General features: G+C 30.9%; 1 protein-coding gene across 4 annotated transcripts in view; it reads left to right on the forward strand.

Annotated features, from left to right (window-relative positions):
* Positions 1-23,712, forward strand: part of LOC118192737 (uncharacterized) — a 146,955-nt gene that overhangs the window by 48,291 nt on the left and 74,952 nt on the right. For all 4 annotated transcript variants that reach the window (XM_035363745.2, XM_035363748.2, XM_035363744.2 and 1 more), the window contains 3 exons: positions 5,481-5,612; positions 5,978-6,048; positions 20,639-20,693. In XM_035363745.2, the coding sequence (XP_035219636.1) occupies positions 5,481-5,612; positions 5,978-6,048; positions 20,639-20,693 (258 nt within the window). The remainder of the gene's footprint in view (positions 1-5,480; positions 5,613-5,977; positions 6,049-20,638; positions 20,694-23,712) is intronic.

A 23,712-nucleotide genomic window follows, 5' to 3' on the forward strand; every position in this document is an offset into this window, starting at 1 on the left:
GGGGGGGGGAGACTCCTGATTTCTGACTGTTCTTCTGCTAACCTGGTTTGCGACATATTTCTCCTGATTTTTTCTTATTCTTAAAATTTCTCATGATTATTTTGTATCTTGGCTTAATAGTTCGTTATTTGCACCAAAAACAGATTTGGTATGTCACCTAGTTTTTCTCTAGATTAAATATAAAAGAAAACCAAAGTCGTTTTGTCAGTGAGAAATTATGGCGCGCTTTTGCTTTGTGAGTCAGACCACATGTGTTCGAAAACGTCATGTACCACTTCTCCATTCAGCATCGAGTGCTACTGCGTGTCATCTGGCCTACATTAGCCAATGAGCACAAAGCAGAATCAAGGCTGTTATTTCGTTCATCTTGTTTCTGAGTGGTGTTAGTGCTAGTTTAAGAAATTATGATCTTTTGTTCTTAGTTATGTTTGCGAAAAAAGTAAAATACTCATGTACTTTTCAAAAATCGCACACAGATAGATGACTGTCTTTTTATTATTTTTCTTCAAAGAAATGTAATACATTTATGATATGTACCGTTTATCTTTGCAATTTTTCAATTTCTCACAGTAAAGGGCTGATGTTCTCAAACATGTACTTGCACAAAAACACAACTTGAGTTCTATTGGAAAAAAAAAAAAAAAAAAAAAAAAAAAAGGAATTCTTTTGGTTTAAACAAAATACCAAAATGCTTTTAATACAGAATGCCTGTTCTCTGCCTTTTTACTGGAGCACAAACTGCTACTGCATTGAATAATGCTGCAGCTTTATTTAGAAAAATGTCTTCCAATAGATATGATACTTTTTAAAAATATTAGTTTTACTTTAGTTATGAAAGATGATTTTGATGTTGCAACTGATAAATTTCAGTCACAATTTTGCAGATTACAATTAGAAAATTTGGATAAAGTTATAAAACCATCTAGGATTGGCACCCAGTTGAGTTTAATCGGAAAACTGAAAGGCGCTAATGGAATTTTAAAGTATAGTGAACTGTCTAGAATAAAGTTGGCCTTTCTGACAATTTACCATAGTAATGCAGAGTGTGAGAGTATTTTCAGTATTTTTGCGAAAACAAGGACTGAATTTAGATCTAACATTAGTAATGACACATTAGAAAACCTTTAATTAGCAAGAGCAGGCCTATGTGGTGATTGCTACGAACAAAATTATGAAGTTTCTTTTTTAATGAAACCCAAATCTGCCAGTGTTTTAGCATTTGTGATTTCTGATTTAAATACAGTACAAAGTCCGTTATCCGAACGTCCATTATCCATAATGATCTATAATCTGAACCTCAAAGCCACAAACTTTTTTCTTTTGCATGCTTTGTGCATGTGCGTAATGCATTTACGCATGCGCGTTGGGAGGATGTGTCTCCAGATATGTTAAAAAATGCTTGGCATAATTTATGGCCAGCTACCATATTTTATGGTGAGGACGATGAAGATGATAGCTGCAAATTTGAAGGTTTTCGGACATCGCAAACTAAAGGTGAAATTTTCCAGTTATTGGAGTTTGTAAAGAAATGTGGAGAAGCAATAATAAATGAAGATGATATAACAGAAGTTTTTCATTGCAACGATAATGTTCAAATCATCAATCAATTAACAGACGGTGAAATCTGTAGTATGGTTCTAGATCCAGAAAATACCACTTCCAGTAATAAAGAAAGTGACAGAGAGGTTATTGAAAATGAAAAAATTTCGATTGACAAGTTTGTCGGTATTCTCGACACAGCAACTACAGGACTTGAACAGTGGAACTTTGTAACTGAACAAGAAATTATGTCTGTTTATAGAATTAAAGAGAAAGTATTAGCACAAAAAACGAAGCAACTTAAATGAAATGTTTAATAACGTAAACAGATAAATATTAAGCCTTTTTTTTTGTAAATTTTGATACTCTTTAGATAATAATTACTCTTTATTTCATAAATTATGGTTTAATATTTTTAATTGTATAATTTCTGCATGCCATTTTACCAGATTTAAATTGATGATCTATAATCCGGAAAAACCCTTAATTCGGAATCGCTGAAGTCCCGACGAGTCCAGGTTATGGACTTCGTACTGTATTACTTTTTTGTTAAAAGATACAAGTCATAAAAGTGTTTTTTTAGAAATATTTTTGTATTGTTTCCATTAAAGAATTAGTTACTTAACTTTGAGATATTAATTAGTAACTATTTAAAGTTGATTCATTTGTAAAAAATATATATTTTTATTATTTAAAAAAAGTCCTTTTGTCTTTGAGAAAAATATGATTTCTGAGTGTCGTAGGTTGGCAAGTATGCTATTAAATCAAGATTTATTGCATAAAATTTATTGGAAAAATGGAAAGGAATTTTTTAAGATAGGTGTCATTTAATCTGAACTCTGTTGTATTACGATAAATTTTAATAACCGTATATCAACATAAGGGATCAATCGGAAGCTGTGCATAAATGAGATGCAGAATTAAAGTTAGTGTAAGAACCAGAATTAAGTAGAAATTAATAATAATATGAGAATAAAATGCAAAGTAAGAATAATATCAATGATTAGATTTTGTAATGATGTTTAATATGTTTAAAAGCTTAAATAACTAAAACGTTTTACTTTAATTGGGTTAGAAGTGCAAAACTGAAGATTATTTCTACTTTTGTCTTTCAATGAAACAACCGTCTTTAGTTTTATTAAAACAGAAATGTGCAGCATTAGATACATCACTAAGTTGAATGTAGTAATGGAGAGTTTCTGAATTTAATACATTGTTTAGATGCATTGAGGATCTTTTATTAAATCTTTATTGTTGGCTCCCTCTTCATCACCACTCAGAAGTAAAGAAACAAAGAATATGTTTCTTGAACATCTCTTAGTTACACTGTATGTACATTTTCATTCGTATGCTTGAATTCTTTAAAACTTATTTGAACTTCCCATCATGTATCCTGCTCCACTTCTTCGAATGAAGTTCACTTTTGCAGTATGTTTGTTTTTCAAACTTGGACTTCCATCTTAGTATTTAGGTTTTTGTTCAGTATTTTAAATTTAAGTATTTTATAATCTATCATACATGTTATTCATATACTTAATACTGTGCCCATTTATGCTTATATTATTACTTAATTGCATTTACTATCACTTACTGTCAGCTTCAGGGTGTGTTAAAGTGGCCTTTTTCTGTGCTTCTACAAAGAAGTTTTAAATGAGAGTTCTTCGAATGTTGCAATCAGAGGTACTTGCTTTTGAATGACCTGTCTCTATTGAATATAAGTACCTGCAAATGCGTCGCCACAAAATAGTTGTTAGTAATTAGGATATATTTGCATAGAGTTCATGAAGTTTAAACAGAAGAATTTTCTGTGCCCTTGCTAAAAATGCTCCCCTCCCAAAAAACAGTATATTCTTGAGTGTGCAAAAGTTTAAGAAAGCTGATGAAGAGTACTGATACACACAGCATTTTAAGAATATATGAGAAATCTTGAATGCACATAATGAGGGAATATTTACAACAAGGAACGAGATCACAATACATACAACAGATAATACAAAGCTAAATGATTCACCAAAATACAACATGTTTGCAATCTAAAAATAATGAGATTATGGAAAATTACTTACAGAGCATAGATTTAACCACATCTATTAATGGTAGAATTTTCACTGAAAATTTCCAAGATACTTAAACAGGGCAAATAGTTCGTTTGTTAGAGCAGCATTGTAAATTTCTTCTGTATGACCTGCAATAGTTCTCATGGCAAATGTGGAGCATTCTGAAAATGATGGACCTAACATGCCTTTAGTGTTATTTCTAAGAGGGTCTTTTCATTACCGGTCTTGCTTTGTTGTTGCTTTTGGAATCAATATTTAAGCCATTTAAATATTATTTATTATGCCACTATATAAACTTTTTTCTTTGGAAGCTTTTTTAGTTTTCCCCAAGCATTAATTTATTCCATGTTAAGCTTTTCAATACATTATCACTTTTTTCACTGTACATAATTTGTGAATTTCATTCTTCCATTTCCACTGCATAGAATCATACAAATGAATATTTTTGTTTTGCACCTGTATTTAAAATTATCCCTCTTTGGTTGTGAAGTTTCTGTATTAATATTTAACTGATTGTTATAATTATCTGTTTTAGTCGAGCTCAATATTTTGTCATCTTTGGTCTATTTAGCACAGAATTATTTGGATGGATAATCGATAACTATTTATTCAGTTGGGTTTTCATAGAGCTAAGTTGTGCTCCTCTAACAAAAAAAGTGAAAGTTTGTTTACCTTAGAAAGGACCTCTGTAAACTGATGTATAAATGTCATGCAACATATAAATGAGAGGCATAAAATTGAGAGACTGCTGTTCTTATGTTCACCTGATTGCTGAAACTGATGGCTTGGCATTAACATATGGGTATTTTCATAAAAGATTTGAAGTCCAAATCATGGCGCTTGTAATTCTTACTTCTGTGTTCTGCTGTATTTTTAGAGGAATTAGAAAAATGTTACTCAGGCATTTAAAAAATTAACTTTTTTTTTAAACTTTGTTCTCATTTTTTTTTTACAAATTATTTACAGTTAATAAAAATATATTTGTCATGAAAACATTGCTTTTTTAGTATTGTATATTAGTAATAAATGATGGCTTATGTTCTTTTCTTTAAAGAGTTAAAAAATACATTATGTTAACATAAACATCTGTGTGTTGTTGATCTGTGTTTGCAACTGTGTCTCTGCATATTTTAACATTAGTTAAGAAATGTTTGATCAGTTGTTGATGCCTCAAAGAAAGAATTTTGACACCATAGGACAATTTTTGGATTCTGAGCAATTAAAAATTAGAGTTTTGTATTTTTGCTAACATTTTGTACTTCTACACATTATAAAGTGGAAAGGAAAAGAATGCTGAAAGCTAAAAGCTAATTTTTCTACTTCCTTTCATTAGGTATGCTATAGGAAATGAATTTTATGATGTTATTCCTTAAAAATATATTTGATAGGTAAATTTTTGACAAAATAATAAGATTTAACTACTTGCTGATTGAGATCCCATGCTCTTTGTCTGATGTACTTGTATGTGACTGCTGAGCTAGGATAAGCTCTTTCAAACTTTCAGACTAAATTATGTGTACATAAAACTCTCCCCTCAACTTTTTTTGCTTATTTCATGGACATGCTATGTAGTCTTATGTATTACATTAAATGGTTTTTATAATAATGTGCAGTTTAGGCAAAATTGATTGATCACTTTGGTTGTCCTCATATGTCTCTTGTTGCTTTTTGTGTGCTTTTACTATTGTTCTTTAAAATGTTATAAAAAATTCACTTTATTTTCTTAAATAATTCTGTTACATTTGTTTACATATTATAAAATTTGTGATCATAGTATTATTAAAAATATTTTATATTGAAAATGAATATTATATATTTTCAGTTTTTAAAATATTTCTGGTTATTAAATTTACAATTCTCCTTTTTCCCCCTTTTTTCTGGTAGAACATGCAGCATGAATTTTCTTCTATTAAAGAAGAAAACAGTATTCTTCGTGATCAGAATTGCAATTTAAATCATGACGTACAAGCTTTATTGCATGTGATTCATCACGCTCGTTCTACCGGTCATTGGGAAGTGAGTTATATTTGTTTTATTAATCTTCTGAGTAGATGTTATGTTTTGTGTCATTTAGAGAAAGAAAAACTGTAATGTAATTTTATAGTAACATTCTTTTTTGTTTGTCTGACGCTTCTTATATAAAAGTACATTAATTTGTTTTAGCACTTTATATTGCTTAAGTTTCTAAATTATATTTAAATTGAATGACACTGTCATAACTTAATGAAATTGGTCATTTAAAATATTAACTTTTTTTGCATCCTTTTCCAAAACATTCTTGAACAAGTAATCAAACCAATATATCCAACTATTATCAAAACAATATTCTAGTATTCTTCAAAACTTGGCTGAACCTTTTTTTAATACATATTTCTTTGTAGATGAATTGTGTGACATTCTGTGAAGTGACTCCTGAACAAGTATTTGGTCCTGTGCAATCCATCTCACATGTGTAAGCATTAAAATATGTTGTAAAATCATTTATTTCAAAAATGCTTTTCTGTGAATTTTCAACAAGCATGGAAATTATTATGCATAATAATTGTTTTTCTTATGAGTTTCTTGTCAGTTATCATGGGAATATATCCTGTTAAATACGAGTGATAGAATAATGAGAAAGTTAATATAGTACAATTTTGTATGTGCTTACCTTGCAGAAAGCCGAGTTTATGCCTTTGCTAACGTTTATTAAATTACATGAAAGATATTAATGATTGAAAAGTATAGTTGGGGAAGATACAGATCATTTCACCCCAAGACAAAAATTTGTTTTATCCTAAAATAGAATCTTGAAAGATATTTAAATTAGCTAATGTTATTTCATCAAGTTTGGATTAAAGTTTATCAGAAAATAAGCTGGTAGCACTTCTGGGTGTATCTAATGCTAATATTTAATTTAAATCTGTATTGTTCATGCATAAAATCTGTATAAATATCATATAAATTGAATTTTTTGCACATATTAAGTATAAATAGCTAAATAACTTAATAACTATGTATATATTATACAATATATAACAAAACAAAATCAAATTATCAAACTTTTCATGATTCACCAAAATCGTTTTCACAATTACTAGTGAAATTTAGCCAGTTTTCTATGGTTCAGCCGAATTTTTTCCTAAAATACTTCTACAGTAATGAATCATTAGTTAAAAATTAAAATTATGGTATTGTTATTTTATAATTATTTTATTTAGGTAATTTATTGTAACTGAGTAGCTAATTTTTTTTCCTTTATTAAGTAACAAATTGGATGTTGTAATTTTTAATTGATCCTGACCCACTATTCAGGAACTACTGCTGTAGCATTCCAGCTAGTTTGTTTCGTAATTTTTTTAATCCTTTTTTTTTTGGGGGGGGGTAATATTCCCAAAATGCTGTTTTTTCAAATGTTGCTAATTTGGCAGTGGTAAAACTGTGAAGCAGTCCCTAGTTATGATAAATAAAAATGGCAGTTGTAAATTTTTTTGGTGGTAGTTTTTTTTTTTTTTTTTTTTTGCAAAGTAAATTGTTCATTTCTTTGATAATTTTGCCATAATAAGTTTCAGAAACAAAAACATAGCTGAACAAAAATTAATAGCTAAACAGAAACATAGCTGTTATAAATTTTTCTTCTTCGTCAAATGATTCTAATATTTATCCACCAAAGGATTTTCAAAAATAGGGGGAGGCTGCTAGTTTTCTTTTGAGAAATTAAATAAGTGCTTTTAAGAAATGGCATAGCCACATAGACTGCAAATGCTACAGATTGTATATAGTTGCTACAGAAATTCCTGAAAAACCTGCAAGCTACAGAAAGTACCAAGAAAACTACTGTTTTACAGAAAGGGAGGAAGAATAATGATATGGTAAAACAGAACCAACTTATTCCTCCAATGATTGGTGAAATACTCATGACATCATCTAACATATGTTTAGTTGATTGTCTTGCTGATTTTTAAGACTAACCAATGTTACTTCTGCAAAGTTTGGCCCATATATTTCTAATAAAGCATCCTGTAGTGAAGGGTTTGTTGACCCTGCTCATTCCATTTGCTTATTTTCTGGGAAGAAAATATTGGGTATTTTTCTTGTGAGTTGTGATTAAATGGGAAATTTTTTTAGTTTATGAATTATGTTGCCTCAAAATAAGAGGCTAAATTTATCAAGACTCATATTTTACAGAATTTCCGTGTGTTAAAATTAAGGTATGTAAAGTTTCTGTAAATCATGCATTTTGCACTAGCAACAAAGATATTTCGGTTGCGCGTAGTGTAAAACATGACTGTAACACGCATATATTTTCTCAAAGGCTGTGCTATAAAATTGTAACAAATATGAAATTTTTTCATAAAAGACAATGAAATGGATGTTATAAAAACTGAACATTATTGAATTTGGTTTTTAATTGAACACAGCCTTTCCAATTTTAGTTTTGGACTGTTCAAAGCAGCTTTTAAGTGCAAGGTTTTCAGGTATTGTCACAGCCCCCCCTCCAAAAAAAATGAAATGTGACATGTGAAATTATTTTTCTGTTACCTATATATGTATGTATACATATAATGTAAAAAGTAGTTCAAAACCTAATCTGATTCATGCTGAAAGCAGCAGCAAGTAGAGGTCATAATGCAAAATAAATTAAAATAAATAATATGTTTAAAATACATCCCATATTCAATCTGGAGTGGGTCATATACAAAAACCGAAAAACAAAAACAAAGTGGCAAACTTCATGAAAGTGCCAAAACTAAAAATGAAAAAAGAAACTTGCATCTTTCACTGTATCATTAGGGGTTAGTGCAACGAAAGAAATAATTCAATCAGTGTAAGAGTATTTGCATTTTTGACATTTTCTTGTACTATCCATGTCTGCTGCTCTGTACCTGTGGGCTCTGGTTGTAGGTGTGAGTATAAAGACTTGAATTTTTGATTGAGAGACTCATTTTGCACTTGAACTTCAGTATTCCTGCTTGTTTATGAGCAACATTTGGTGTCAACTTAATCATATATGTTGTTTTTTGTTTTTACCTTTTAATTTTAAATAAATTTTATGGTTTGCTAAAGTCTTCAGCTTTCCTTCTGACAAGTTTGGGGTATTGTGGCATTAAACACAGGCATTAAACTATCGCCATATCAGCATGTTTCTGAACTGACAAACAAATTAAAATTTGTTACTTAACATGATCTCAGAAAAACAATCAAAGTAATCCGTATCTTTATTAGTCTAACCCCTACAGCCCGAAGTAAGCAGTGTAAAGAATTGTAAAATTATAATGTCAAAAATATTTTTTAAAATTATTTGGAGTAGAACAAGTCTTAAAAAAAATGTAAATACAAGTAATCTAAATACACTCAGAAATAAGAGCAAATGAAAAATCTGAAACCAAACAGGATGAGTTAATTTGTTTTTAAAATTATAGCATCATAATCATAACAAGCAAAAAAAGCTTTAAAATCTAACATCAACTGGACCAGTTTTAAGTGGACCAAATTTGAAGAACATACTGTTACATTATTTTCTTCGTTTGGTGCGTTACGTACGTGTGGGGTTCGTGCAGATTTGGAGTGAATAACGACGACACTACTTGATGAAGTATCAAAACACACTGTATTGGCCAGTGTTCTCAGGACAGCTCCAAAATCACATTTACGCAGTCATCGAAGGTCTGCTATAAACGCGCTGAAACTGAGTGACACAGCCTTCACACGATCAGGCAATAACGGTAAAGACAGCTTCACTGCAAAACACCACCTCCCGACTCTACTCGGTCGTTCTTGGAACTCCATGTACTCTTGAGACTCTCCATGGTACAACTCGCGATGCACTTGACAATACACTAGAGTACAGCTCCCAACTCCTCTGTTCACTCATTCCTGGAGGTCAACACACTCTCTCGACAATGCACTAACAACGATATACTAGGAGACTCTTTCGGTGCACTCAATGACTCACTCGGCACTCGTTGATCAACTGTCAACTCGATCGACTTGGCACGGACTAACTGACCGACTCTGCGCATACCAGCAGGGTTTATATAGCTTTTGGTTTGTATTCATGACCATTCTGGGCTAAACCGGTAAGAATTCGTTCCAGAAGGCTCTCCATCCGTCTATGGCATATTGCCAATTTTGTCACCAAATATAGCAACCCTGTCTTCCCTTGCCATTTTATGGCAACCCTAAACCTGCTTTGTGAGGAAGCTATCTTATCGCACCTGGATATATCGTAATGCTGTTCCTTCCCAAAGACAGCACGTCCCGGACAGTACAACCCTTGGTCTAAAGCCAAATTTGATACAAACAAAAATGTTCTAAAACAAACAAATAATATAACTAAAGAAACAAATATTTACACTATGTACAAGGTGTAAATATTTGTTTCTTATATTAATATTTATATAAAATTATGTACATAAATTAAGCACATAACAGTTTTAAATACATAAATTAAGCACATAACAGTTTTAAATTATACAAATTAAAGTTCAAAATAAATTGCAGTCTCAGTCTTTCCATTAAGTTATACCCGAGTCAAATACTTTTCCACTGCAGTTCTCAGATGCATTTCTGTTTTGCATATCATAGTCTAAAGGTTCAGTCCTTTCAGACTTTTCATTCACAGGAAGATTTGAAATAGTTTGTTCACCACTCTGTAGTTCATTCGCAGCATGCATACAGTTCACCTCAGTATTTTTAGCAATTGGTACATGCTTCTTTCACTTCCATTTCCTGGGAACCAGCTCCAAATTGTGCATCAGAGTCATGAACAAAACCCAATACTTTACAATACCCTGCCTTGGTTTGCCTTGCCATTTTATGGCAACCCTAAACCTGCTTTGTGGAGAAACTATCTTACCGCACCTGGACATATCGTAACAATACGAAAAAACAATAAGTAAACATTTGATCTAAAATATATTATAAAAAATAAAAAGAGGAATTAGTTTTTAAAATCTATAACATTAGAGCGACAAAAGTTTTGAAATGAAAATACAATACAAAGTCTGAGATCCAGATGTCCAGTATCTCGAATGATCTAAAATCCAGACCTCAAAGCCACCAGCAGTCGTTCAAAAAAAATTTTTTTTGTATGCTTTAGGCACGAACATTTGATCCCTGCCAATAATAAAACGTATGGACAGTTCTTATTCTTAATTTCACTTTGTCACAAGATAAAATACCTCATTATTGAAGAAACAATAATTTTAGCATAAATTTGTGTGATCAATAATTTGGCTGTATAGCTGTGTATCTGTTTGGTATACATCTCAAACCAGAACATTATACATAGAAACATCCTTGATTTTACACCTAATATTTTATATCCCTGATGCCAACCTGATGAATAATTATTTATTATATTTTGCTTTCATTACCACATGTTTATCAACACAAGATAACTTGAGTAATGATTCATGCAGCAATGCCTAAACAATTTCATTTATTAGTTATTGAATAACAAAGCATATGGTAGCCTTTTATGTTGACATTGATTGCCCATAGCAATAATTACAGATTGAAGTTAAATGCGCTAAGAAATATTGACAAAGAAAAATTTAACAAAATTTTCTTTCTGTATGCTGAAGATAGATTTGAGGAAGAGTAAATGATTTGTTATTCACGTAAACTCAGAACCGTCGGCAGAGCTTGTTTGACAACTTGAGTAATGATTCGTGCAGCAATGCCTAAACAATTTTTTTATTAGTTATTGAATAACAAAGAGTATGGTAGCCATCTATGTTGACATTGCCCTTAACAATGATTTCAGATTGAAGTTGAATGTACTAAGAAATATTGACGAGGAAAAATTTAACAAAAATTTCTTTCTGTATGCTAAAAATAGATTTTATTAATGCTACTTCATAGGCCAAAAAATTGTTTCTCTAACTTGTTTTTTAATGCCAATCTCAAGATACACAGCCAATAATATATAGCAGATGCTGTTAAGATAGGCTAAAATTATACTTTACTGATTCTAAGGAATTTCAGTTAGTATAGCAGATTGCACTCTTTCTTAACTTTCTGATTATTATTTTTTGTAGGCTATTATTATTACAGTAGTTTTATGAAAACTAAAGTTTGAACTTTCAATTATGTCGGAAAGAGTTTCTAATTCTGGAGCTGGAACAGGATCAGCAAAGCGAAAGCATGTTATGATGTCCATTAAACAAAAAGTGGAATTGCTGTATAATATGGATAGAGGTCAAAATTAAAAAATTAAAAGTCAAAAATTTTAAATTATGCAAGGAGTATGGCACGGGAATGTCAACTGTATGTGACATAAGCAAACAGAAAAAGGAATCATTTGTGATTCTGACTCCCCACTCGCAATGAATAGCATAAAAATTATTCGTTATGCAAAAAGTGACGATAATTACAAAGTAATGATTGAATGGGTCAGACAGCATCGAAGCGAGAACGCGCCATTGACAAAATACAGTGCTAATGGCTCAAGCCAAAATATTTTGTGAAGAAATTAACTTAAAAACTGAGTGCACATATTCAACTGGTTGGTTAACCAAGTTTAAAAATTGCCATGGTAAAAGACAATTAAAAATTTCAGGTGAAAAAGTGTCAGCTGGTACTGAAGCTGCAGAACTATTTGCAGATGAATTCATTGAACTCATTAATAGAGAAAAGTTATACCCAGAACAAATTTACAGTGCTGATGAAACTGGTCTTTTCAGGCAATCTGTACCACATTATAACTTGGCAACCTCTACAGAAAAGGCTGCAACTGTTGTCAGCCAAGTGGCCAAGTAGTAAAGTCGCCAGCGGCCAAGTAGTAAATTCGTTGAACACTCGTAGTTTCGTCCAAGGTTCGAATACCATGAATGGGCTGGCTGCATGGGCGTTTTGTGGTTTTCCCCACTTGTAATGTGTATACGAGCCAGTTTCCCTTAGAAAGGCCTCCACGAAGGCATCCCTCCCCTTAGGCAGATAGCTCTTGAGGCTTTGTCCTAAGCATGTAAGCGAAAACCAAATCAACTGCTGTTGAAGATTCCAAAGCGAGACTAATAATTTGAGCATGTACAAATACTGCAGGAACACGCACATGTAAACTTTCCGCAGTCAGAAAATATTTCACGACCTCATGTATTTGAAGGAGTAAAGACTTCCCTGTTATATATCATACAAATAAAAGAACATGGATGAAACAAGCATTAATGAATGATTGGTTTGAAATTAATTTCATACCCAAGGTTCATCAACATTTGAATTCAGTTGGTTTTACCTGATGACACAAAAATTCTTCTGATTACAGACAACTGTTTGACTCTTACTTCACTTAGTTTTAGTGAAAGATAATTAATGTGCCCTTATTATTCTTTCCTCCAAATTGTATGTCCATCATTCAGCATAGGGATATCGAATAGTGCGCATACTGAAATGCAGATATAAGTAATATTTTTAAAACCCATGTTAAATTTTTTGAATAATGGCCATAGAGTACAAAGTCCAAGATCTGGATTCTTCAGGACTTCGCGATTCCGGATTTGGGATTTTTCTGGCTAAGGGATCATCAGTTTAAAACTTGTAAGATGGCATGCAGAAATTTTAAAATTTAAAATATGAAATCGTTATTTATGAAATAATGAAGCATTTATGATATAAAGGGTAACAAAATTTACCAAAAAAGCTTAATATTTATTTGTTTACTTTATTAAACATTTTTTTCAATGTAAATTGTGTAAGTTGCTGTTTTTGTGCTAATAATTTCTATTTAATTCTGTAGACAGACATAATTTCTTATTCAGTTACAAAGTTTCATTGTTCAAGTCCTGTAATCGCTGTGTCAAGAATTCCAATTAACTTGTTAATCAAAATTTTTTCATTTTCAGTAACCTCTTTGTCACTTTCTTCACTGTCAGTAGCAGTATTTTTTTTATCTAGAACCATACTACAGATTTCACTGTCCGTTAATTGATTGATAATTGGGGCATTGTCATCACAATGAAAAACTTTTCTTAAATGTTATTGCTTATATAAAACTAAATGTTATATCATCTACATTTATTACTGCTTCTCTACGTTTCTTTAAAAAAAACCATTAATTGATAAATTTAACCTTTGCTTTGCGAATCCAGAAACCTTCACATTCGAGGCTACCATATTCATCATCCTCACCATGAAAATGCTAGCTGGCTATAAATTATGCCTAGCACTTTTTAAACTATCTGGAGACATATCCTCCTGCAATCTTGTGATGCTCCAGAAAGCAGATTTTATGCTAAAATATTTCAAGCATTCTTAAATTGTCTTGCCGTTATTCAAAAAATTGAACATGGATTTTAAAAATTCTACTTTATATTTGCATTTCAGCACGCACAATATTCTGATATCCATATGCTGAATGATGGGCATACAATTTTTAGAAAAGAATAATATGGATACGTTATACTTCCCTAAAACTTTAAGTATGAGCCCAACAGTTGTTTACAATCAGGACAATTTTTGTGTCATCAGGTAAACCAACAGTATTGAAATGTTACTGAGCCTCCAATATGAAATAATTTTCAAATCAATCATTTATTAACACTTGTGTGATCCGTGTTCTTTTATTTGCATGTTACATAATGTGAAATTCTACTCCTTTAAATGCTTGAGGTCGTGTATTTTTTCGGATAACAGGAAGTTTACATTTGTGCATTTGTGTATGCTAAAATTGTTAGTCTTGAGTTGGAATCTTTGACACAAGCTGAAGTCTTTTCTATAGAGTTTGCCGAGGTATTTCGTGGTACATATTGCCAGAAAGGATGACTTTCATCAGGGTTGTAAATTTGTTTTGGAGATAACTTTTTAATGAGTTCAACGAATTCGTCTGCAAATAGTACAGTAGCTTCAGTATCAGCTGACACTTTTACACCTGAAATTCTTAATTACCTTATACCATGGCAGTTTTTAAATCTTGTTAACCAACTTGTCAGATATTAGCACTCAGCATCTAAGTTCATTTCTAAGTGAAATATTTTAGCTTGAGCCATTAGCATTTGACCCGTCAATGCCATGCCCTATATGCAATGCTGCCTGACCCATTCAGTCATGATAGTCACTTTTAGCATAACGAATAATTTTTCTATTATTCATTGCAAGTGGGGTGTTGGAATCTCCAAAAAAATCAAAAAGTTCCTTTTTTTGTTTCATATGTTACATACCATTGACTCTCCAGTGCCATACTCCTCGCATAATTTTGAGACCAATATATCTTTATCCACTTTTTACAGCAATTTGCTTTTTGTTACTGGACATCAAAACATTCTTTCACTTTGTAGATCCTATTGCAGATGCAGAATTAGAAATTCTTTTTGATATAATCAAAAGTTGAAACTTTTATTTTCATAAAATTGGTGTAATGAAAACAGCTTGCAAAAAATAATTAATCTGGATCAAATCAGAAAGTTAAGGAAAAGCGCAATCTGGTATATTGACTGAAACTCCTTGGAATCAGTAAAGTATCATTTTAGCATAGCTTAATTAGTACACGCTATACATTATTTGGCTATGTGTCATGAGATTGGTGACAAAAGAGACGTTGTTCCACTGCTTTTGTCTTGCTTCTATCACTCACTCAGACAATTAAGCCTGATTGTATGAGTTTAGTTGTTTATTATACTTACGTCTATTTCTTGCACATCCTTAAGACTTATCTGGGTCCTGAATAAATTCCCTTATATGCTTAAGGCTTATCAAGGGTAGATAGCTTACTGCCTGATGCAGTATCTGCAGGTCCTAAATTTTACTACTAACCGCCTCCCTAAGTTCTAAATTTTTGTATCTCAGTGGTTTCCCTAAATTCTAAAAATATTTTGATCCCTTAATTTTGTTGCTCAGTGCTCCTCTAAATTCCAAAAATCTTTTCTTACCTAAATTTTGCTGACCGGTATGGCCATACGAGCTCTGGCGCTAGTTGTGGATTTATTTGAAAAATAAATAAGTTATTCTTAATTTAAATAGCACTAAATGTATTCTTTTGGTTTATGAGTATCATTAACAAAATCTATTTTTAGCATATGGATAGAAATTTTTGGGAAATTTTTCGTCGTCAATATTTCTTAGCGCATTTAATTTAAATCTGTAATCATTGCCAAGCATAACATCAACATAAAAGGTTACCATACTCTTTGTTATTAAATTGCTATTATAAAAAAATTGTTTGGGCATTGCTGCATGAGTCATTACTCAAGTTGTCATGTGTTGATAAACATGAGGCAATAAAAGCAAAATAATAATTCGCCAGGTTGGCATATGGAGTATAAAATATTAGTAAGTGCAAAATAAAATGTTTTGGTTCTAGAATGTTTTGGTTTGAAATGTATTCCAAGCAGATATGCAACAAAGGAGCCAAATTATTGTTTCCTTAATAACAAGGTATTTATTTAGTGCCGAAGGGAAATTAAGAATCGAGACTCTACATGTTTTGTTTATGGAGGGGGAAAATGTGCATGCGTAAAGCATTTTTTTTAAAAAAGAAAAAGTTGTTGGCAGTTTTGAGGTCCAGTCATTGCAGATATTGGACATCCGGATCTTGGACTTTGTACTGTACTATTCAAGAATTTTTTAAATGTCTGCTTAAAATCTGTGAGGGGTATTGCAAGATCGTGGGAGGATGCGTCTTCAGATACCTAAAAAAAATGTTTGGCATAATTTATGGCCAACCACAAAATGTCATGGTGAGGATGATGAAGATGATAACCACAATTTTGAAAGTTTTTGGATATCGCTAGCCAAAAGTGAAATTTTCCAATTAATGGATTTTGTAAAGAAATGTGACACGGTAATAAATGAAGACACTGTAACAGTTTTTCATTGCGATGCCAATGCTCCAATCTTCAATCAGTTAAAGGACAGTGAAATCTAGTATGGTTCTAGATCCAGAAAATATTGCTACCAGTAGTGAAGAAAGTGACAGGTTATTGAAGATGAAAAAATTTCGATTGACAAATTAGTCGGAATTCTTGACACAGCAATTACAGGACTTGAACAATGGAACTTTGTAACTGAACAAGAAATTAGTCTGTCTGTAGAATTAAAGAGAAAGTATTATTACAAACAATGAAGCAACTTAAGCAACTTGAACAACATTGAAAGAAATATTTAATAAAGTAAGCAAATAAATATAGAGGTTTTTTTTTGGAAATTTCGATACCTTTTAGAAGATAAATGCTTCATTATTTCATAAATCACAATTTCAAATTTTTAATTTGATAATTTCTACATGCCATCTTACCAGATTTAAACTGATGATCTAATATCAGGAAAAATCCCAAATCCGGAATCTCCGAAGTTCTGACAAGTCTGCATCTCGGACTTTGTACTGCATTAAATAAATTCTCCTTTGAAAGTAAAAGATTTCCCAATACTTCCCATGGACCATTAGGTATTTCTTTAGATATAACTGTTTTTTTTACTATTAGCCTTTTATAAACTCAAATATGTTCGTGAATTCAGAACCAAATCTTCAATTTCTTTTGACATTCCTAGCTAATATGATATTTATCTTGCTTTGTTCTCTGACATACCTGGCATTTTTCTACTCAAAACTAAACGTCATGTATTCTACTTAACATATCTTTTCATAAACTTCTAGGAACAGCAACACAGGAATTCTTAAATATTGATTTATGTGATTCTGATAATTCTTCTCTGAAGTTAAAATATAGTATTTTCAGTTCTGAAACCACATCATTTTCATATGGCCATCTAGTTTTAATTTATTTTCTTAAAACTTTAAGTTCTTCATCTTTTTTCTATTTCTAGTAAAAAAAATTCCATTTTGTCTATGGACTCATTGGTTTAACTATCGGTGAAGATAAGATGAAATTTATGATAGCAACAAATAAAATCATGGACCTACCCCCTTTAATGATCAAGAATTATACTTTTGAGACTGGTAAGCAATTTAAATATATGGGCACAATTTTTTTCGAGTTGCAATGACATTAAGATTGAAATTAAAAGCAGGATATCTATGGCCAACAGATGTTTTTATGGACTTAGAAACCAACTTAAATCCAAATTAATTAGTGTAAAAGCCAAAGTAAGTTTATATAAGACTTTGATAAGGCCTGTGGCCTGTATTGAAGCTAATGCTGGACACTTAGCAAAACAGAGGAAGAGCTACTGCTGATATTTGAAAAAAAATTCCAAGGAAGGTTTCCAGGGCTGTTGAGCTAAAATTAGCTGTGGGAATTTTATGTAACCATGAAATCTGTAGGAAACGTAATGAACCTGTTATTGTCAAAATTGTAAAGGCATCTCATAGTAGAATGGCAAGGTCATATTTATAGATTGATATTCTCAAAATTGTAATATGATATTGTCAAAATTGTAAAGGCCATATTTGTAGATATGATGACACATTTCCTATTAAAAAGAAAACTTTCTTAAAAATAGAGAGGAAATGACAAAAGGAAGATTGGCCATTAGATGGCTGGATAGTGTGGAAAAGAATTTGAAACTGATAGGTGTAAATCGATGGGAAACTGTCACTCTGGATATGGCCAGATTGAGAAAACTTGGAGAGGCTGGTTGTAGAGCTCAAGAATATTAAATCGAATATAATTAAATTTATCTTATTTAATGATTAATTAAAAATTAGCAAATGGTTAATTTAAAAAAGGATGCCCTACATGCACATTTTCAAAGTTGTAAAAATGTCGTTCATACATTGACTGCGGACAAGTTTTGCTGTAGGTTAGAATCTATGAAGGCACAGTTTTTTTAAATATTTTGACTTCATGCATCTCAAAATACTTTATCACAATTTGGGGTATGCTGTGTAAAGTGTTGTAGTCTGTGGAAATGAATCCCCTCCCCCCGCACAAAAAAAGAATTCGTTTAAGAATTGCACGATAAAGTAGCACACCACAGTAGTAATTACACTTTCAAGGAACAACTATAACTGTTAATATTGTTATATCGGTATTTAATTTTTTGTTTTCATAAGTGCATAATTTAGTAGTACATTAAGTATAGTTAGATCACGAAAGATATGTAGATGCAGTCTTAATTTTTTTTTTTTTTCCAGGGCTGGTAATCAGTCCATCTATAAATGTACGCTAAGTGAAATCGTACGAAATGAATTCAGGAAACAGGAATAATTTTAATTTATCCATTGATCAGTATAATTTTGAAAATAATTTATAAGCTGTTCCAGCAGTTATCAAAGTTAATAGTGGATATCAGTTACTTAAGTTTTCATTTGATATCTAAACATTGAGCTACCTTTTATCAAAAAGTAAATTTAAATATTTTTTCACCTTTTTGTGTTGGCCTAGAACACAAAACATCTCCAGAGGCTTTAAGCAGTTTTAAGTAAGGGTAATTTTGAAAAGATTTTGGTGACCTCAATCTTATTTTGGTGACTATATATTGTATAGTGCTTATTAAATATCCAAATTGTCCTATTCAGGGATGTCAGAAATTCAAGAATTTCAAGGTCAAACTGAAAATCGAAATAATTAAGTGTAATATTTAAATGGTGGAAGTGGCAGAAAGATTGATCAAAACTTCAAGAAAGAATATGCAATATGATAACATAACAAAAAGATACAATTGAAAAAAAGTTCCAAGCATTTTCAGTAGTATTTTCAAAGTTAATTAAATACTGATTTTAAAAAATAAATCTGTATTTTAAAATGGTGAAATATCAGTATTATCCTGAGAGGTCCTTGAGATTACAGTGTGAATTAAAATACCTGAATTTTTGCATATGTGAACTGAGGTAAGTCTCATAAAGTGTGGACCATTTGAGAGTTCTGAAATTTAAAATGTAAATAATAGTGATCACAAAATAAAATTTTACTTTTGAAAACAAAACTTGTAAAAAGATGGAAAAGAGCATTTATTTTTGTATATTTTAATAATATTGGAAAAGTTTCCTCCTGCCTTTTTCTAATAGCATACTTTTTGATAATATCAAATTAAATCTTGCTTTTATGCTTAGAAGAGACAAGTCTGACCTGCCTTATTTAGTTATTCATTTAAAAATTCCAGTATACTTTAATTGGGAAATGAACACTCATGTGAACAATTTGACTATTAATGCAAGTGCCCACGTTTGGAAAGGCACATTCAGTATTGTTTTCTAGAATTATTATAGAAATTTCTATATGATGAGTCTTATTTTTACATTTTATTTAACTGAATTTGTGAAACTCTGTCATAATCAAGACATAAAGGTGACCAACTTTGACTAGTGTAACATGTGACTTTTATTTGTGTCATTTGATAAATGCAGGTGTCAATTTCATAAACATTTAGCCTTTAAACTTCTGAAGATAATAACTAACAATAAAATAATAATAAACTAACTAATAAAACTTTAAAAATCTAAAAATAATTTTTCAGTGGCAGAATAAATACAGTGTTAGGGTTAAACTTAAAATAACATTATCATACACATTTAATACACTTATAGAAGTATGATCACTAAAAAAATAAATGCTATTGTTAGATACGACAGTAAATGCTCACAATTTTGTCCATTCATAAACTCATTTTTACCTAAATAATCTCTGTAAAAATTTAAATATAACCAAACAAATTTATTCTACCAAAATATAACATTTTACAACTGTTGCCACTCAAAGCAAAACTAAAGGGAAAATATTATTACACTGGTTGAATGTATGTGAACAATGCTATGTGTTACAGCAATAACACAAAAAAATTCACTTCTATTTTCAATTCGCTTGTATTGTCAGATACTCCAGCTCATTGCAGAGTGGTGAATAAATTCTTTTTTGTATTATAAAAAAATCATGTTAAATAATTAAACTCGTATTCAAAGTAGGGAATAATACCATCCAGCCATTTGCCTATTTAATATCAACTAATTATTGCATTAATCGACATTAAATAGGATTCCCTGTATTTAGTTTTCTCACATAATATGAACAATTTTATAATCTATATTTGTGCTTTATGAAGTAACTTTACACAGCTTATAGACTTTATTGTATTTATTTCTTCTTCTTTTCTTCCCCTTTTGTTGAAACATTTGAAGCAAAATATGTAATTTCTATGCCATTTCTATAAGCAATGTTTCTTTGTTTTAGAAATTCCTCCCACTCTCCGCAGTCTGATACTCATTTGGCTGAGAAAGAAAAAAAGGTAAATATTGTTTACTTAATGTTTATATGGAAATTCATTAAACTGTTCATGCAACTGAGTGAAAATTTTAAAATTCAGTAGATTTGCTTTCTTTTGAAATGTGAATATTTTTCATCCAGTTTGACCCTTCAGGTAAGCATTGATGGAAAGGGTCAAGCCAATAAAATTAAACTTTTGTAATACTTTATTTAAATAAAACGTAAATTTTTAAAGTTAATTTGGGACTAATTACCCATTTTAAGGAATATGTGTAAAGATATGTTAATAAAATATTTATGTACTTTTTAATGAGACAACTTTTGTATTTCAAAAATTAAACATTAATGGAGATAAGTATTAATTAACTTGGTTGAAATAAAGAAATTAGTTTATAAGAGAATTTGTATGCTCTCTGCCAAGTAAGTGGCGGCAAAAGGTATGACATTTCTGAGCTAGATAAACTAGACGCTCCTTTCTGAATGTGTTAGTCTAAGCCATTTGGTGTACTGTCTGCATGGAAGGTTGTTAGAATGTGGATTAATTTCTAATGTCTGTTCAGTAACCATATATTCTTAGCATAAATATATGTAGTGAATGTCTAATAAGGAAATTATCATGAAGGGGCTTCTCAGTCCCTTTCTTTAAGTAGAGAATTAATCTTTTCATATCATTGAGATGGAACTGTAAAAGGAATAAATAAATTAGATGAAAACTTAGATAGCTTTGTTAACACTTTTCACGTAACCTTGCATTTTCTTTTAATCTTATTACTTTTGATCGATTTACTACCTAATGTTATTTTTTTATTGCTGTGGGTATGGGTGAGAGGCCTGGTGGTGCAGTGACTAGTGCATTGCGCAGCCGCACCATAGGTCGGGGGATATAATCACGTACTCGGCAAGGTTGACGCAGCCTTTCATCCCTTAAGTGGGTCGATAAAATGAGTACCAAGTTCACTTGGGAACTAAACACGGGGGTCCTGCGACACGCTGACCACTTGTCTGGGACATAAGCATGCACCCAGGGGCCCACGGTCTAGAAAGCAAATATCGGAGCACTGCAGGCCATGGCTCTTTAAGGGCTGTTGTGCTGCTGAATTTGGTTTAGTGGGTAGGGGTAGTGCAGAGATGCAGTAATATTAACTCATAATGTTTATGAATATTTTGCTGTGATACGTGTTTAAATGGTGAAATAGAGGCATCGCACTGAGAAATATATACATATCATGTATTGAAATGTGTTATGGGTTGTAGGTCATCAAATACTTTTTTTTTTTCGCTTTGAAAGGTGTGTTTTTAGAAATAAAAATTAGTATTAATATTTCATTTTTTTCTTGACAAATGGATACATGTATTTATAATGATTATGAATAACATGAAAAATATTTTATTCAATAACTTAAAATTATCAAAGAGGATTTCATTTTCTCATTAACAAACATTCCCTCTCTACTTAAAAAAAAGGGGGGAATGAATCCAAAAAATTGTTATTAATATTTCTTTTTTTTAATAGTTATTCTATGTTGCAAGTATCCTCCAGCTTGTGAAACTGTTATGCAAGTTTGTTTCTATAAAAAGACTTACTTTAGCATGTTTTTTTGCCTGTAGGAAAAATGCAAAGAGGATTTTCATGTTTATAAAGCTGATACATTGTTCGTAATATTTCTAACCCATCATTGATAAGTACTGCTAAAAAAGTAATTTGCTTGTGCATTTTCTAAGTTTAGTTAAAAAAAGTAGATGAAATGTTAATCATCAAATAACATTGAAAAGTAATCAGTGAATAGTTTCTTTTTCCTTGTTTGAAGTAAAGAAAGTATTGTAATCTCAGAAAATTTCGGGTTGCATATTTTAACAAAAATATACATTTTGACCGTTCCTGAATCCATTTGGACATTTTTTTTCTTTGCATGACGTCTGTCCATACAAACAGAATAAAGGACTCTTTCCCCCCTAAGTGTATTGAAAAATGGATTTAAAAAGGATTCAGAATGGATTTTTTCATGGTGTCTGTATATGTGTGTATGTATATCGCATAACTCAAAAAGGGTTTGCTGTAGAATGTTGAAATTTTGCTTTGCACTTCCCTTTCTTATTGCAATTCGTAATACTCTCTCTCTATATATACATACATATGTACAAAAAAAAAAAAAAAAAAAAAAAAAAAAAAAACATAATTATAGGTTAAAAATTAAAAACAATTTTTTTTAACCTGTCCTGAGCTATAGCTATCGGATTGAAGTAATATAAACTTAAAGCATCTAAAGTTAATGTTAAATTGGAATCAAAGCAAGGCAATTCCTAAACAGCATTAATAATTGCAACTGTGTGTAAGAGGTTTAACACAATATCTAAACAAATCAAAATTAAAATAAGAATTCATAGCAGAACAAACACAAAAATTAAAAGTGTGAAAGGGAAAATATACAACTTATAGAAATATATAACTTAATCTCCTTTTATTGAAACTCCAAATCATAACTCATCAGGGGAAAATGAATTAAAACTTTATAAAAGACGATTAATATGTTTGAAAAACATGTTTCGTTCTCCTGTTTCATTTGAGATAAAAAAGAAAAAAGATTCAATTAAATTTTCATTTAAGACATTAAAATTCATATCTCAAATGTACCAGAAATTTCCCTACACACTTTCAGAACACTTGGAGAAAGAATAAAACATATTATGTCAAATTGTGTACTCAAAAAAGCCATAAAACTTTAATCAAATTGACCATTAAAAAAAAAGTGGTCCTAAACCATTATATGTGAATCCGAAATTCAAAAGCAATTACAAATAAAGAGCAAAACAAATATTCTTTAAACCAGCTTGCCGTTTAAACAACACTAAAAAATTGGGTGGTTCCCCAATTATGCTAATGTAAACTTTTAATGAAAAATTTTTCATAGAGATTTCTATAAATAATAAAATCTAATCTGAGCCTTAAACAGCTAAAAACTGAAACTATTTGAAACAAAAATTGAAAATAATGCAACCTTACTGAATTCGTAAGACGACCAAACTGTTTTCCGTGCAAAAGA

This window comes from Stegodyphus dumicola, chromosome X2, assembly GCF_044657685.1.
Source record: "Stegodyphus dumicola isolate Sdum_Otavi_A_Nest chromosome X2, ASM4465768v1".
NCBI classification, from domain to species: Eukaryota; Metazoa; Arthropoda; class Arachnida; order Araneae; family Eresidae; genus Stegodyphus; species Stegodyphus dumicola.